Source organism: Cynoglossus semilaevis, unplaced genomic scaffold (assembly GCF_000523025.1).
Source record: "Cynoglossus semilaevis isolate Cse_v1.0 unplaced genomic scaffold, Cse_v1.0 scaffold1507, whole genome shotgun sequence".
Classification (NCBI taxonomy): Eukaryota; Metazoa; Chordata; class Actinopteri; order Pleuronectiformes; family Cynoglossidae; genus Cynoglossus; species Cynoglossus semilaevis.
The window spans coordinates 187,474-201,487 of NW_007585114.1; the positions used below are offsets into that span (position 1 = coordinate 187,474).

The following is a 14,014-nucleotide window of genomic DNA, read 5'->3' on the forward strand; positions in this document are numbered from 1 at the left end:
TCCCTACACTAACCCTGCACTACCCTACATATAACTGCCACTTTACCACCTAAAAAAACATAATAAGTGTAAACTATAATAAATCATGTCATAAGTCATCAAAGCAATGTGTTTAACATGCATTACAAATAACACGATTTAACCTTATTTAAGTATTTTCATTTAATTAAAGATTTAACACAAACAATATAAACTAAATATCATATATAGGCAAGTGAGGCATAAAAACCTTTGGTTCAGCTCTGTCTATAATGCTGCTGTATATGTCACTTCTTCTCTGACATCCAGGCTTCTAAAGTTAAATCACATTTGTTTAAAAGCAAAGATCAAAGGACAGTGATGTCATAAATCATGACACCTCTGGCACGATCCATGTTTTTATGTAATGTAACGTAACACAGTAATCTTATACATTCAGGATTTTTTTCGACGGAAGCCAAAGAAACCAAAGGGCAGTCGGGCAACCCTTCTGGATGCCAACTGCCAATGACCACCTCTGACTTACCTGCTACATACAGTGAAACAGCTGTGATAAGCATTCAATTATGCAATTGAGAAGAACGCACAAGAGCAAGTCAGGTCAACAATGTCTAAAGACTTATGCCGCCTTACCTTCCGCATCTACACCTACAAGGACTTGCTTGATTTCTATGAAGCAAATTACAAAAAGAGCAGAGGGAAGGATGACAAAACACAGGCTGCCAAGGCACATCCTCACCCCCACAACTACAGCTACAGAGAGCTGCTGGATTTCTACCTGACATACTATCTGCTACAAGACTCCAATGGCCTTACGATAGAAACTCTGGAGGAAAAGATCGAGAGTCTGAAGAAGGATGTGGAAATAGGCAGGCAGAGGGAGGACGAACTCAAAGAGAGACTGTATGAAAGCAAAAAGGAGTACCAAGAGCTGGCTCTGGACAGAGCTGTCCTTAAGGACAACCTTCATGACAGGATTTCTGAAAATCAAAAGATTACTCTGGACAAAGAAAACCTACAACAGAATCTTAACGTTTTAAAGTCTCTGTACAACAGTAGCCTGCAGGAGAAGCATCACCTGGCTGTAGACAACAATAGCCTGAAGGATACGCATCATGAAGTCAGCGAGAAAATAGAACAACTCAATCGCGATAAGAAGAATTTACAGGTGAGTCTCCAAGCGTGCCTGGAGGAGAATCAACAACTTAAGCTCGAGAAACAGAAAGCCGTAGATGACCTAAGTCAGCTGTCAGAAGATCACCAGAAGGAGTTGGAAATAACCCATGCACACTACAAAAGCTTATTTTCAGAGAATAAAAAACTGACAGATTTCCTGCAAACTATTGAATTGCAAAAGAAAAACCATTTTTTAGAGGAGGAAAACAAAAAACACCAAGGCAAACTGAGAGAGATGCAGGTTGAACGCAACAGTCAGAAGGCCAGAGCTGACAAACTGAGTGAAAAGCTGGGCTTTGTGACCAGCAAACTCAGGGTAAGTGAGCACGAGTGTAAAAAGCTCAAGTATGAGGTTAGCAAGTTGACCGCGGAGATAAAGCGTATAAACTTTGACCTGGAGAAATGCATGGATGTCATTGATGACCCTGCAAAACTGAGGACCCGGGTGATGGGCATGAAGGCCACCTACCCAGAGAGTTACGAGAAAGTGCAGCTTGACGATGAAACCAAGGAAGCGTACGAGGCCGAGATCGGCAAACTCCACCAAACAGTCAGCTGCTGCAGAAGGATCAACCTGCACACCTCCAAAGTGAAGGAGCGTTTGCAGAAGAAGGTCCATACGTTACTCAAAAGGAACTCGAACAGCATGGAATCACCCACTGAAACAACAAAGTCCAAGGAATATTTACAACCTCAGCCCATCAATGATAAACTAACGTCGTCTGTAATTGCCAGCATGGATGACACAACACTGAGCGAAGAGACACTTCCTAAGAAGGAAGAAGAAACTGTGTCAACCGACAGACCCAGCGTGATTGGACCGATGGATAAATATGTGAGAAGAGTTTAAACATTGAGGGTTTTTTATCACCTGTGTTTATTCACCTTTAAAGACTCAATCATGTAGCATCAGATGTTGACAGAGCCGAAGGTCCAGCCTGTATACGTTTACCCACTGAAGTACCTGTAATGTCACTCAATGTAATGCCAGCTGTCACCGTCCACTCTGTGTCCAATTCTTAAACCATCACTCGGTGTTTGACAGCAAATCAGTCATTTCCAGACTGTTTTGAATGCAGCATCATCACAGAACCTGAAACCTGTTACCACAGTTGGATTAGTTTGCGTTACTGATGATAGGACAAGACCGTCGGGACAAGGACCAACCAGAAAGAGACTGATTCAGCCTTTAGGTTTCTGATATTTATTTGAAAGAATGTGTGCTTCTTTTTTATTGTTAGTAAATAATCTCCAGTATAACTGAACCTCGTCCCAAAATGACATTTGAAATGAAGTGTGCATGTTATTGACTGACCTGTTGAGGTACCTTACACAGTGACACAAGGCCAATCGTATTTGCTCCAGAAGAAGGGTTATACATTTACACAGTCATTCCGTTTTTAGAATGTGATATTTATCATACAATCTTAATTATATATCATAATTACACTCCACCAGGCTCGCAATGGTTCCAACCTCAAGGGTGAGTCCCTGCCAAGGAAGCATTTTTAATTGTTTTATGGAACCTCACCTGTTTGTGGTGTCAAACATCTATTTCCTAGGCAAGAGTTCATTGTTGATTGATGGGTTCAATTCAAAACAGCAACGACAGCTACGTCCAGTTTCTTCTAACCTGGTCACCAGTAGTGTCCTGTGGTTACATCTGTAAACTCCAACCCCTCACCCTTCTTCCTTTATGGGTTTTGTCATTATTTCAGTCAAACAAGTGCCATCTACTTTTTATCAGTTAATAAAATGGCTGCCATTAGTCATGGTTTGTGATGGGTTTTCAACAATTCCCATCAGGTGATTAATAAAGTAATTTAGATATTTTATTATTCTAGAAAATCTTTGTATACTTTATAGGCAGATATTGCAGTAGCATCTGGGTGTCATAAACGTTCTATAATTTAAAAAAAAAATGTAATGCACTGTTGGGCTTTCCAAAGTGACAACACCTCAGTGAAAAGTTCACCTCACATCAAAACTCCATCTTGTTCAAAAGTGGTGACATCCATCCTTCAGACTTCCTGTTTGGCTCCAACTCTGTTCTGTCATTTATCTCTATATCAATGTTTAACTTTGTCTTTTCAACTTTAAATTATAAAATACAAACTACTGCATTCATATTTCATTTCTGACTTTATTTTAAAAATAACATTCATCATCAAGTTGTTGTAAATGTTTTAATGTGAATCTGCCGTTTTCTTAACATTCTGTTACCTTAAAGCTGCGTTCTGAACATTTTAAATACATGGTGCTGAAGTCAAACAGTTCTGATTCTAATGTACATTAAACTTCCTCTGACACTGACTCTCCTGTGGTTCTGTCTACTCTATAACACCAGCAGTGCTGAGGTACCCTTCAGCCATTGGGAGGCCGTGTGTCTGGTCAGTGTGTGAAACACCAGTCTGCTGGATGAACTGCTGCAGGTTACACTGTCGCAGCTCCTTATTCAGCTCCTCGATCAGCTCCCATCGGTCCTGGAGGAGGAAAAGAAGGTTCTTCTTAATGCATTTTATTTATTTATTTCTCCCTGTATCTAAACTGAATCATCAACTGAGCCTACTAAATCACCACTTTGACCTGTAGGGGGTGTGGTTAAAAATGATTTCCAAACTATTTTTCTGTGATACCTGTTTCATTCGCTCTGCCACTTGGAGCTCATCCTGCATCTCAGACAACACGGCTTCCAGTTCTTGGCTCTGGGACTGGCGGTGGAGGAGCTCCTGTCTCAGGGGCAGCAGAGACTCCTTCTGCTGCCACGGCGAGGGCTGTGATCTTTGTCTGTGGACAGTACGATGTATGTCGTGCTCCAGATGCCCAGATCGATCTTGGAGCTCCATAATCTGTCCACTGTGATCTTCTATGGATGTGCGTATCTGGTGTAGTTGTCTCTGCATGTCTGTGGATGATCATTTAGCATTTATCACTGAGGATGTACTTGACAATTAAGGATGAAAACGAGCGTTCTGGACAAATACCTTGTTCTCTCTCCATCTCACGCTGCATCTGTTCTTCCCAGTGTGTGCTGTGAATCAACTCTTCCTCATTCTGCCTCAGCTGCTGCTCCAGTTCCTCCAGTTGATCTGAAAACCCTACACTCACACTTGGAACTCTCGCAGCTGACATGTTCTGCTCCCACAGCCATGACTCTCTTTCCAGGGCTTGAACCTGACTCTCGAGGTCCCGTAGTCGCCTTCTCTGCTGCAGAATCTGCCTGAATAACTCCTCCTCGGTGGCATTAGTTTTGAGATCATCAGAGAAAGTGACAGTGGAGGCCGCCGGTGAAGGAGATGAAGTTCTGTTTGCTTTAGCCTCCTGGTAATGTGATGAAGAACCCAAACTGAAAGTAAAAGCTTTGTGGGGCTTGATGAAGAACCTAAACTGAAAGTAAAAGCTTTGTGGGGCTCTGCACCTTTGACAGACTCTGGTTCTGTGGTCCTGGGCAGGGGAAGACGTCTGTTTCTGCCTGGTTTGTCTGGACCCTCACTGAGACTGGAACCAGTCCTCTGCAGAAAGAACTGGGCCTCTGAAGCCAGTTGTCCTAACTGGGACAAATGCTGAAGAGGACTTTCTGTGGCAAGTAGCTGTCTCTCATTTCCACGCAGCTTTAGTGTGAGGGTGTAACGACCAGTCTGCCCTGTGGGTAAGAATCAATTCATTTACTAACTGTACATTTTTCTATATATCTATCTCTCTATATATCAATGAAAGAGTCAAGACAGTTTTCATTTGAGCGTGTCATTGACTTTACAGATTCACCTCAACAGTTACTGGTCTCAACTTTTGGATTTCTATAATTATGTGTCTGATTTTTTCCTGAGAGATTTTAAACTTTATTTAAAACACTCACTCTGTACTGACTGAGAAACTTACCTATTGCTTGTGCAAGAGCTATAACAACATCCTGACAGGAAGTGTGCATCGATAGGCCGCAGACCACTCTGACCACGCCCTCTACCCACACTTTGAGCTCCATTAGACAGGAGGAGGAGTCACAAGTCACCTGTAATGACAGAGGCCGTGCATTAATCTACTGGACTGAAAACTACATGAAAAAGTACAGTTGTTATTTACAAACATAAATCCTCCTCTTTACTGCCATCTATTGGATTATTTTTAAACTGGTCAACGTTTTACACCCAGAAGCATCCGATGACTAGAAAACAGGGCCCTACCACGGCCCTGTGTTAAAGACCTGGATCTGAGGTGGAGGAGGAAGACGGAGGAACTGACGGTTAAATCGTGAGGTGTAAAAATGATGACCTGAGAGTTATAAAATCTAAGGTTGTAGAAAACAATGAAGATCATTTGGTGCAGAGGAATAGCATGTCATTATCGGACAATTGGCGTTAAGGATAGATGGGAAGATAAAGCTGCCTGGAGGAGGACTCCAAAACAGATTTATAAATATGAGCAAGCTTTAAACAAAATGAGATATTTAATGAGGTTTCTGAATATTTACCTCCATTATAATTGCACTTGTCTTATTTGAGGCAGAATAAGATGAATAGTTGAGTAGTTGCAGTAGTCATGTAGGGAAGGTTTTGTGTGTGTTTCATACTTCCATATCACACCTATTGGTTGGAAACTGTAAGGGTTCAGTGTACACAGGACAGAGTATTTGTGAACCTGTGTAATTGTAAATGTATGCACAAACTGTATCCAAGTTTCATACTCTCTGTATCAGTCATTGTTACTCCACAGGCTTGTGCTGTGACTGTATCGCCACCTGCAGATATGCACTGTTTAGAACACTGCTGTACAAATGTACACGCACCTTTAAAGTAAAGCATACATTTAACTGGAGTACACAGGAAACTCATATCAAAGGGTGAAATCTGATACAACAAATGTTTAGAACGTCCTGTCAAAGTGCCATGTTTGCAGACACACACAGGAATGTGGCAGAACACACCAACATTCCTGCAGGTCACACACACACACACTTCATTCTCTTTTTCCATTTTTCCTACCACTTATAAAAAAACCTCATAGTAACCTCATGTAGTACACATACTGTAAAACAGTATTTTTTTTATAGTTTCACATAAAAACCATATACTGTAAGTCACTGCAGAATTCAAAGAAACTAACCAATCAACCTATTATAAAATCCACCTGCTCCAATCCTATCATGAAGTCCATAAGCATCAGTATGAACATACGTGTATTTAAGCCTCTAAAAGATAAAGAAACACATTGTAAGAAGTGATGAACTTCAGAACTCTTACCTGTTAATTCAACTTCCCTGTAGCTCAGTGCCAATGTTTGTCTTTGACTGATGTCGGCAGCAGGTGAGCGTCACCACAACACTCCACTGATACTCTGGAGTGGGAGGAGTCAAGTGCTGGAATGTGGCTCTTCCTGATGAGCAGACGAGCTGATGCCCCTTTTTGAACGTTGCCTGTGTAGGTTAATTGGGTGTGTTTCTCATCTTCTTTGTCTGACCTGAGACTGAGAGTCGCTGTTCAGCAAGTTTCTGTTGTATACTTTTGAATTTGAATAGATGTTTCATCATAAGATGTCATTTCAAGAAGAGAGACATTTTGATGTTAGAATATTTCAAGATATTTCTCATCCTAAAAAAAACAAAGAGGGGTCTAACTGAAGGCTGGGGTCTATCACTTCTGCAGGAGCTTTAGAGATTTGGTATTATTATTATTATTATTATATATTATTAATAATATTGAATTTTCTTGTATCAACTTAAAACCTCCTCGTAAAACAAAACGACTGTCATGTCCCATTCTGCCACTGATGAGGTTTCCATGCTGAAATATTCTGCTTTATTACTACATGTTCAAGTTCAGTTGTAAGATCTCTGTGTGTTTATCTGATCAATAAAGGTCTCAAGGTGAAGACTTGGTGATTTTCTCAGTGTAGGATTTAAACCTTCACTCCTCATCCCAGAGACAACAATCACTCTGCAGCCAAGAAGAATATTCTCCTATTTGGCTTCTTTTTTTTTTTTTTTTCCTTTTTTTTTTTTTTTTTTTTTTTTTGCTATGACGTATGTGTGTGTATGTGCATGTGTGTGTGTGTGTGTGTGTATTATCCTGCTCCATTGGCATGACAGCCACAATAGGGCTGACTAATGCAGAAATAGACTGCAGGCTAAGCTTCTTTTTTAAGAAATGACTTGAAAAGTGAAGGGCACATTCTGCAGCCTACTCCACCGATGTGTGTATCTCCCCCGTCATCTGCTGTTACTCAGACTTGAGTGAAGGGGATTTGAATTATGCACAGCACTCACATAGGCACAATGGAAAGGAAAAGAGGCCAGTATAGAACGACTTTGAAAGCACTCGGTGAAACTGTCAGACCATCACTGAAGAAAAAAAGATTTCCCACATTTTGAATTGTTGTTTATGGTTTAAGGGAGGATCAGTTCAGATATTGGTGGTCATATGGATTTTCTTATCACTGTCAGTGAACGGTCCTGATCAAACCTTTCCTGTTCTGCTTTTGATATATTTCTAACTGACTTTTTCTGTTTGATATTTGATGAAAGCCAAAGTGACCAAACATTTAGACCCTGGTGTCAAACTCATTTTGGGCCCGGGGTCACTTTTAACCTAATCAGATGTTAAGTGGGCCGGACCAGTACAGGCATAACATTAATAACTATAAATAACAATAATAATAATGTTTTCCCTGTTTTATATTGCAAATATGTATATCAGAATGTTCAAAGTAGAACTTATAGCATTGTAAAAAGAATAGGATTCCATTAAGCCAAACTTTTTGCTGCCATCTGCTGTTCAGTTTGGCTCTTTTTCTACTCTGATTAAAACAATGCACCCATCTTCTCTGACTAACACATTGCGCCACTAGTGGATGATTTAGGAACAGCGTGTTAGAGATTGGGTCTTTTATGCATTTTTTTACTTTCAAAATTCGTCAAGTGGGCCAAATTGAACCTTCTAGCAGGCCGATTTTGGCCCGCATGCCATATGTTTGATAGCCCTGGTTTAGTCATACTGTAGCTCGTCTACAGTATGTTACCACAGTCATACCTAAAGGAGCATCACTGCAATTAGCAGGTTACTTGTTATCCACAGGGATGACTGCTCTGGGAAAAAAGCTCTGAACACCTGGTTCTTCTGGTGACTACATCTCCCATGATGATGGTTCCTTTCTGGTGTCATCAAGAGTCTAATTTTCCTACGACAGAGAACCAACTCACTTTTGACCCCATGATTCATCGCCTGAGAAATGTGATAGATAACCCTTTTGTCTCCATGTGATTTAGATCCAGATGACTGCATTTCAGAGAGATATTTAAAAAAAACAAAGACTGCAGCTTTGTGTTATCAGTGCTTTTTATTTTTGTGAACATGTCAGGCGTTCTGACCAATACATCAGTGCTGGTCTCTGAAAAACCCTGTCAGTTTTTTAAACTGTAGGCCGGCCTCCTGTCCTCAGAGGCCAGGGTGATTATAGCAGATTATCTCACATGGAGGTGATTAGGACTGTGCTTTGGCTTTTCAGCTGTGCTGCTGTCCACAGCTGTCAAACAGAACAATGGCCTCTGGGAATCAGACGACAGGTCAGGCTGGAAGAGACACCCATGTGGTATGAATCTAAGACAAAAGTCACGATTGATCCCTGCACCTGCAGGTGGCCGTGTCCCTTATGGAGACTGATGGTTTTACACTCATTAGCAGGAAGTTCTTTTTGGAAAAGCCACCCCATAGCAACAAGGTCCAACAAGGAAATACTGAGTCCCCCGTCCCTCCTGGTCTTTGTTGGAGATCAGATTTGTTGATGAATGAGAAGGGGGAGGCAGAGGGAAGGTGGTGAGTGTAGGGAGGGGTGGGGAGAGGGTCCATCTGTCACTGAACGTGCTCGGTCGAAGAGCTTTTGTTGTGAAGGAGTGATGAGACTGATAGATGGTCGTTGTCACCGACCGCTGCTCTAATCAAGTGAAAGTGTCCCAGTGTGTTACCCCCCTACAGCCCCCGTACACACGCACACACACACACACACTCCCTCTGCTGTATCCTCTTTTCCTTTGTTGGTTAATGCACTGGGTGTATGTCCTTCTACATTTGGGGCTTCTCTTCAAAATCCTAAATCCCACTGCAGCTGGTTTATGTCTTTGTTGTAAATGTACTGTCAAAGTAAACCAAGGTCAGTGTCTCAAACATATAAAGGACTTTTAGTCACCCAGAACTGAACTAACAGTATTGTAAGACAGTTGAGGAGATGGAAAAATGTACTAGATTCAATTGGCACTCTGGGACCTTTTGTCAAGAGTGTACGGATACAAACTTAGAGAGATGTCCCAGCATCTCATACTCAAGTGTTGCTCTGACAACAATATAGATGCCCAGTTTAAAGTGTTTTTATCTCTACGGACTTCCAAACCATGTGGTCAGTCATTTTCTTCCATTTCCATTTACAATCCCAAGATGAAAATGCATTAAAGGCCTGGGATTAGGATACAGACAGTCTGACACTGTCTATTGATTCATTGTCTTGTTTAAATAGCAATAATGGTACTGCTTTATATATGTTCTGAGATTTTAGCCTTTAAATTGGACATTAGATGATGTCATCTGCAGCCAGGCTCCTATTGGTGGGTTCAGCTGTTTGTTCCACCCAGGTTCCTCCCAAATGTGCTCTCCCGTTAACACAAACGGGTGTCATAATTCACAAAGCTATGCTTAAAGGTGAATTTGTGTGAGAAGCAGCCTCACGTCCCCATGAACATCCATCGACAAGGGGTTACTTCGGAAACCAGCAGGTTTTCTGCTTGACTTCTGGGACTTCTATTTTTGTCGGGTGGCTCTGTACATCTCCTATGCGGTGCATCGTTCTAACCTGAAATCCCTAATGACGCAAGTCCTGTGCGCAGATGCGTTTTGTCGTCAAAACTACCCTGTAGATACCTAACAGCGGAAGTGGAATACCGCTTTCTTCAAAATAAAGCAAAAGGTTTTCAATAAGTGTTCCAATCATCCATCCATCCATTTTCATACGCTTATCCACTACCGGGTCGCGGGGGTAGCAGTCTCCACGACCGCCACCCAGACCACACTGCACCGTAACAACCCCCCTGAACCTTCCTGCGGGTGGTGAGTCCACTGGAAGGTACCAGCCGCCCTAACCGGGATTCGAACTTACGCAGGAGGTGAACGCTGGGTTCCACACCACTGATAGACTGCCTCTGGACCAAAGCGCCACAAATGTGTTTCAAACCTTTAATAATAATAATAATAATAAACCTGCACTATGATTTTTAAACAATTAATTTTAATTTAATTTTTAAAGTCTAAATGACTTAACTTTAACTTTAACTAAATGACACACTTAATTTCACTTCTCAGTTCCAATATTTCAGGCACATCGGTAACAAGTTGAAAAAACTCCAGCCCGGTAGGTGGCAGTATTGCGCCTGGAATTAGTTTACCAAGCAGCAAGAAGACGCATGAGATACCTGGACGTCAGCGTGACTTCAGCACAAGTTTGGTGAACAATGATGAATGACGAGATCGGACGTCGATAGAATTGTTTTTTTTTTTGCAACGAGCTTCTTATAACCGTGGGAGTTTAAGCCTGAAGAAACACTTCAGTGACACTTCAGGGGTGTCAGATGACGGGCGTGGTACAGACTAACAGTAGGCCAGATCACCGTGTTCATAAGTCATATCACATGTTGAATGTGATAACTCAACGTGTTACATATTGCTAGTTTGTTGTTGTTTTACAGCATATTGTAAAGCTAAATATATGCTCGAATCTCCTCCAACCACTTGTATTCATAGTATTTATGAATTATAATTACTTGATTAGAAAAAAATATAGAACAAATTATGAATACATTTCTTAAAGAAAACCTTGGAAACGCTACAAATTGAAAGGCAAAATAATTGTAAACATCATACTATTGTATCATAGTAAGATATTTACTTTACAAACGGAAACCAAACAACTTCCATCAGTAATACCGGGTGACTCGAGCTCAAAAGTAAATAAGCAAATAATATAATAATAATATAATAAGAAGAAATGCTTTTTAATTAACGCTTAATGGTTGCAATCGCGCACCCGTGTTCTCGAGGTGGTCACTGCTTCTATTTTGAAAGGGTCAACCGGAAGTGGACATTCACATCTACGCAGAGTGTCATTCGGAGCAGCTGAGCATCGGCAGTCTCTGCTGCTGTCCTGTCCCATCACCAGTTCACACCCTACGGTGCAGCAGCGCACCGCTCCACCGGCACCAGCAGCACCATGACACCCAGGTTTAAACCCGCAATCTGAGAACCACAGGACTGCGCCAACGCTACACCTCCAGCACGCACGCGCACGCAGGGAAGCGAATATTGCAGCGACGAACGGAACTGAACGCCGACGGAGGCGAACTCCACTGCGCCGAAACGCGTCCCACTCGGACACAGTACTCCGTGCGAGTCAGCTCACGGCAGAAACATGTCAACGTCAGGAAAAGAGGCCAACAGCGCGCATTATGCCAACTATGTGGGACCGTACCGTTTGGAAAAGACGCTGGGCAAAGGACAGACAGGTTAGTGAAAGAAGCTCCCAGCTGCGGGTGATGATGATGATGATGACGATGATGATGATGGTGACGATGATGATGATGGTGATGATAGAGATTCGACTGAGTGTTATCCACTCCTGCCTCTCTGACATCATGCTGCCGTGGCGATAGCAAGTAAAGAGATGTCTGATAATTAGGTAGATGCTTGTCTCCTGGATGCAGAAAGGAAAGATGCTGGCATTACTGCTGCTCCTGCTGATGGTGATGATGATGAGGATGATGATGATGATGGTAGTGGTAGTGTTGTGCCTTTAATGCTTGTTGTCAGGCAGAGAGCGAGCTCTATCATAACGGCCCCTCTGATATTTTCTGTCCATAATTCTGCTGTGGTCCATTTATCACACACTCCTGCTCTGCTGCAGAAGAGGCAGCAGTGATGCTGCACTATCCTGTACAACACCCCACCACCACCACCACCACCACCACCCCACACCCCTCAGAACCTCACACATACACTGCGTTCTGCAGCTGCTGCAACCTCACACATCCGTGTGTGTCAGTTCTGCAGTGACCCAGCCGCGGTTCTCTGGACATTTGCTCTGTGAGGATGGTACTAGTTTTTTAGGTGTGTGGTGTGGTTGGTGACTGTTGGCATCACTGTGAAAAAGTACAACATAACTCTTCAGTCAGGGTGGAGAGTGGATCTATGAAGATTCTGAAGTAACCAGATGTTTTTTGGTGCTGTAGTTAGTGGTATATACTGTATAATTGTTTGGGGAACCAGATCAGTAAGATAAGAGACAACACATGTCCCAAATAGATCATTTTAGATTTTCCCAGAACAGTGATGTGGGTTAGTTTGGTTCACCTACTGCTCAGGTCAAGCCCAGATAGTAGACTGCAAGGATGGACTGACACAGCAACAGAACGCTGCACCACTGAGTTAGAGCTTTGATTCAATTCTGTTCCAGAAGAGAGAGCTGACTATCTTTACATTGCTGTGGTCGCAGCTTCATTTTTAAGCAGTGAATCGGAGACTACATACACACAAAAGGTGTGTGTGTGTGAGAGAGAGAGAGAGACAGAGAAAGAGAGGACAGCAGGTTGCAAACTGAAACAATGCAAATATGCATCAATTAACGCCTACATCCCTGTGAGGGGATGTAGGGGGAGCTGAAGAGCTCAGGTGCCTCACGCAAATAGCATGGCTTATGTAACTGAAGTAAGCAGTACTCTGCTGCAGCTAAAAATAGTTCTAAAGACTATTACATGTCATTGTCTACCTCCAAGTTTAATCCTGTTATTTTTGGCGTTTGCCTTTTCTGCCCTGATGGTCGTGTGTCTGCTGAGGCAATTGGCCAAACGACGGGTCAAACTAATGTTCCTGTGCAGTCACAGAGGCATCAAAATTTTGGTTTTTGAATTTCTGTGCCTAAAACAGGTCATGTTTTCAGTCTTTTTGCTGTCATAATTTTGCCATATTTGTCCTCCGGGGGCAACGCGTCTGGATCGGTAGTGCCACTGTCCACATTTACCAACGGATAAAAAAAACAAAAAACTGATCTAATATTTGAACTTTTACACACAATAGCCCAAAAAAAACTAACAGAGCTTTAACACCCTTTTAGAGTAACTAGTGCATAATGTTCCCTTAAAATAGAATATAAAATATTTATTCTGAATACATTTAATGCATAAATAATTTTTTTCATTACATGGAGAGCAGGGCCTCTCTCCTGAGGCGTACAGGTAATAAGGCGTTTAGATTTGCCTATTGTAAACACACACATTATCATTTCTTCCCCTGCACTTGGAGTAAATTGTTCTTCCACAGTTACAGTATTAATTATCAGTAAACCCTGTGTGAATGACCCCTGTCCGGTCCTGCAGGAGCCCGGTGACATCACTAAACATCTCTGCTGTGTGTAGTCTGTGTATTAGGTGTAAGTACAGCATGTGTTTGAGTCACACGGTTAGGGTGAGTGAGGCCAGGTTACACCCACCATCTGTGATCACATGTGGCCAGCACCATCACAGTGTCTCCCTCAGGTTCCTGCAGCTTCACATTCCTCACAGGTGAATAATTTATAACTAAACATTTCCCTGGCAGCTCCAGTTGGATCTTCACAGCCAGTGATGCTGCCGTAATAAACACACATTCCATTCACAGCATGTGGTAGAGCTATGTATAAGACTGAGTGTTTAGGTCGGCCTAATATGAGCAGCATTGGTTACATTCAGTTTGAACAAAACAACTTCTGTGACGAACTGATGGATAGAATCTGATGGCAGAAAAGTTTTGGTTTTTCATATAAAGTGGAATTTGTTTTTCAATACTTTTGCTGGAAG

At 42.1% G+C, this 14,014-nt stretch overlaps 2 protein-coding genes across 4 annotated transcripts in view; one reads left to right on the plus strand and one right to left on the minus strand.

The window, feature by feature from the left end:
- Positions 1 to 3,340: 3,340 nt before the first annotated feature.
- LOC103398545 (ras association domain-containing protein 8-like) lies at positions 3,341 to 6,539 on the minus strand. The gene is given in 6 exon segments (XM_008337194.3): positions 3,341 to 3,638; positions 3,792 to 4,060; positions 4,140 to 4,520; positions 4,523 to 4,798; positions 5,035 to 5,164; positions 6,393 to 6,539. Coding segments are annotated over 5 exon segments (1,182 nt in total). The 5' UTR covers positions 5,138 to 5,164; positions 6,393 to 6,539; the 3' UTR covers positions 3,341 to 3,485.
- A 4,048-nt stretch (positions 6,540 to 10,587) lies between these two features.
- LOC107988123 (serine/threonine-protein kinase BRSK2-like) overlaps positions 10,588 to 14,014 on the plus strand; it is a 51,277-nt gene continuing 47,850 nt past the window's right edge. For all 3 annotated transcript variants that reach the window (XM_017030764.2, XM_017030766.2, XM_025053647.1), the window contains exon 1: positions 10,588 to 11,689. In XM_017030764.2, coding sequence (XP_016886253.1) covers positions 11,596 to 11,689 — 94 coding nt within the window. In that variant the 5' untranslated portion in view covers positions 10,588 to 11,595. The remainder of the gene's footprint in view (positions 11,690 to 14,014) is intronic.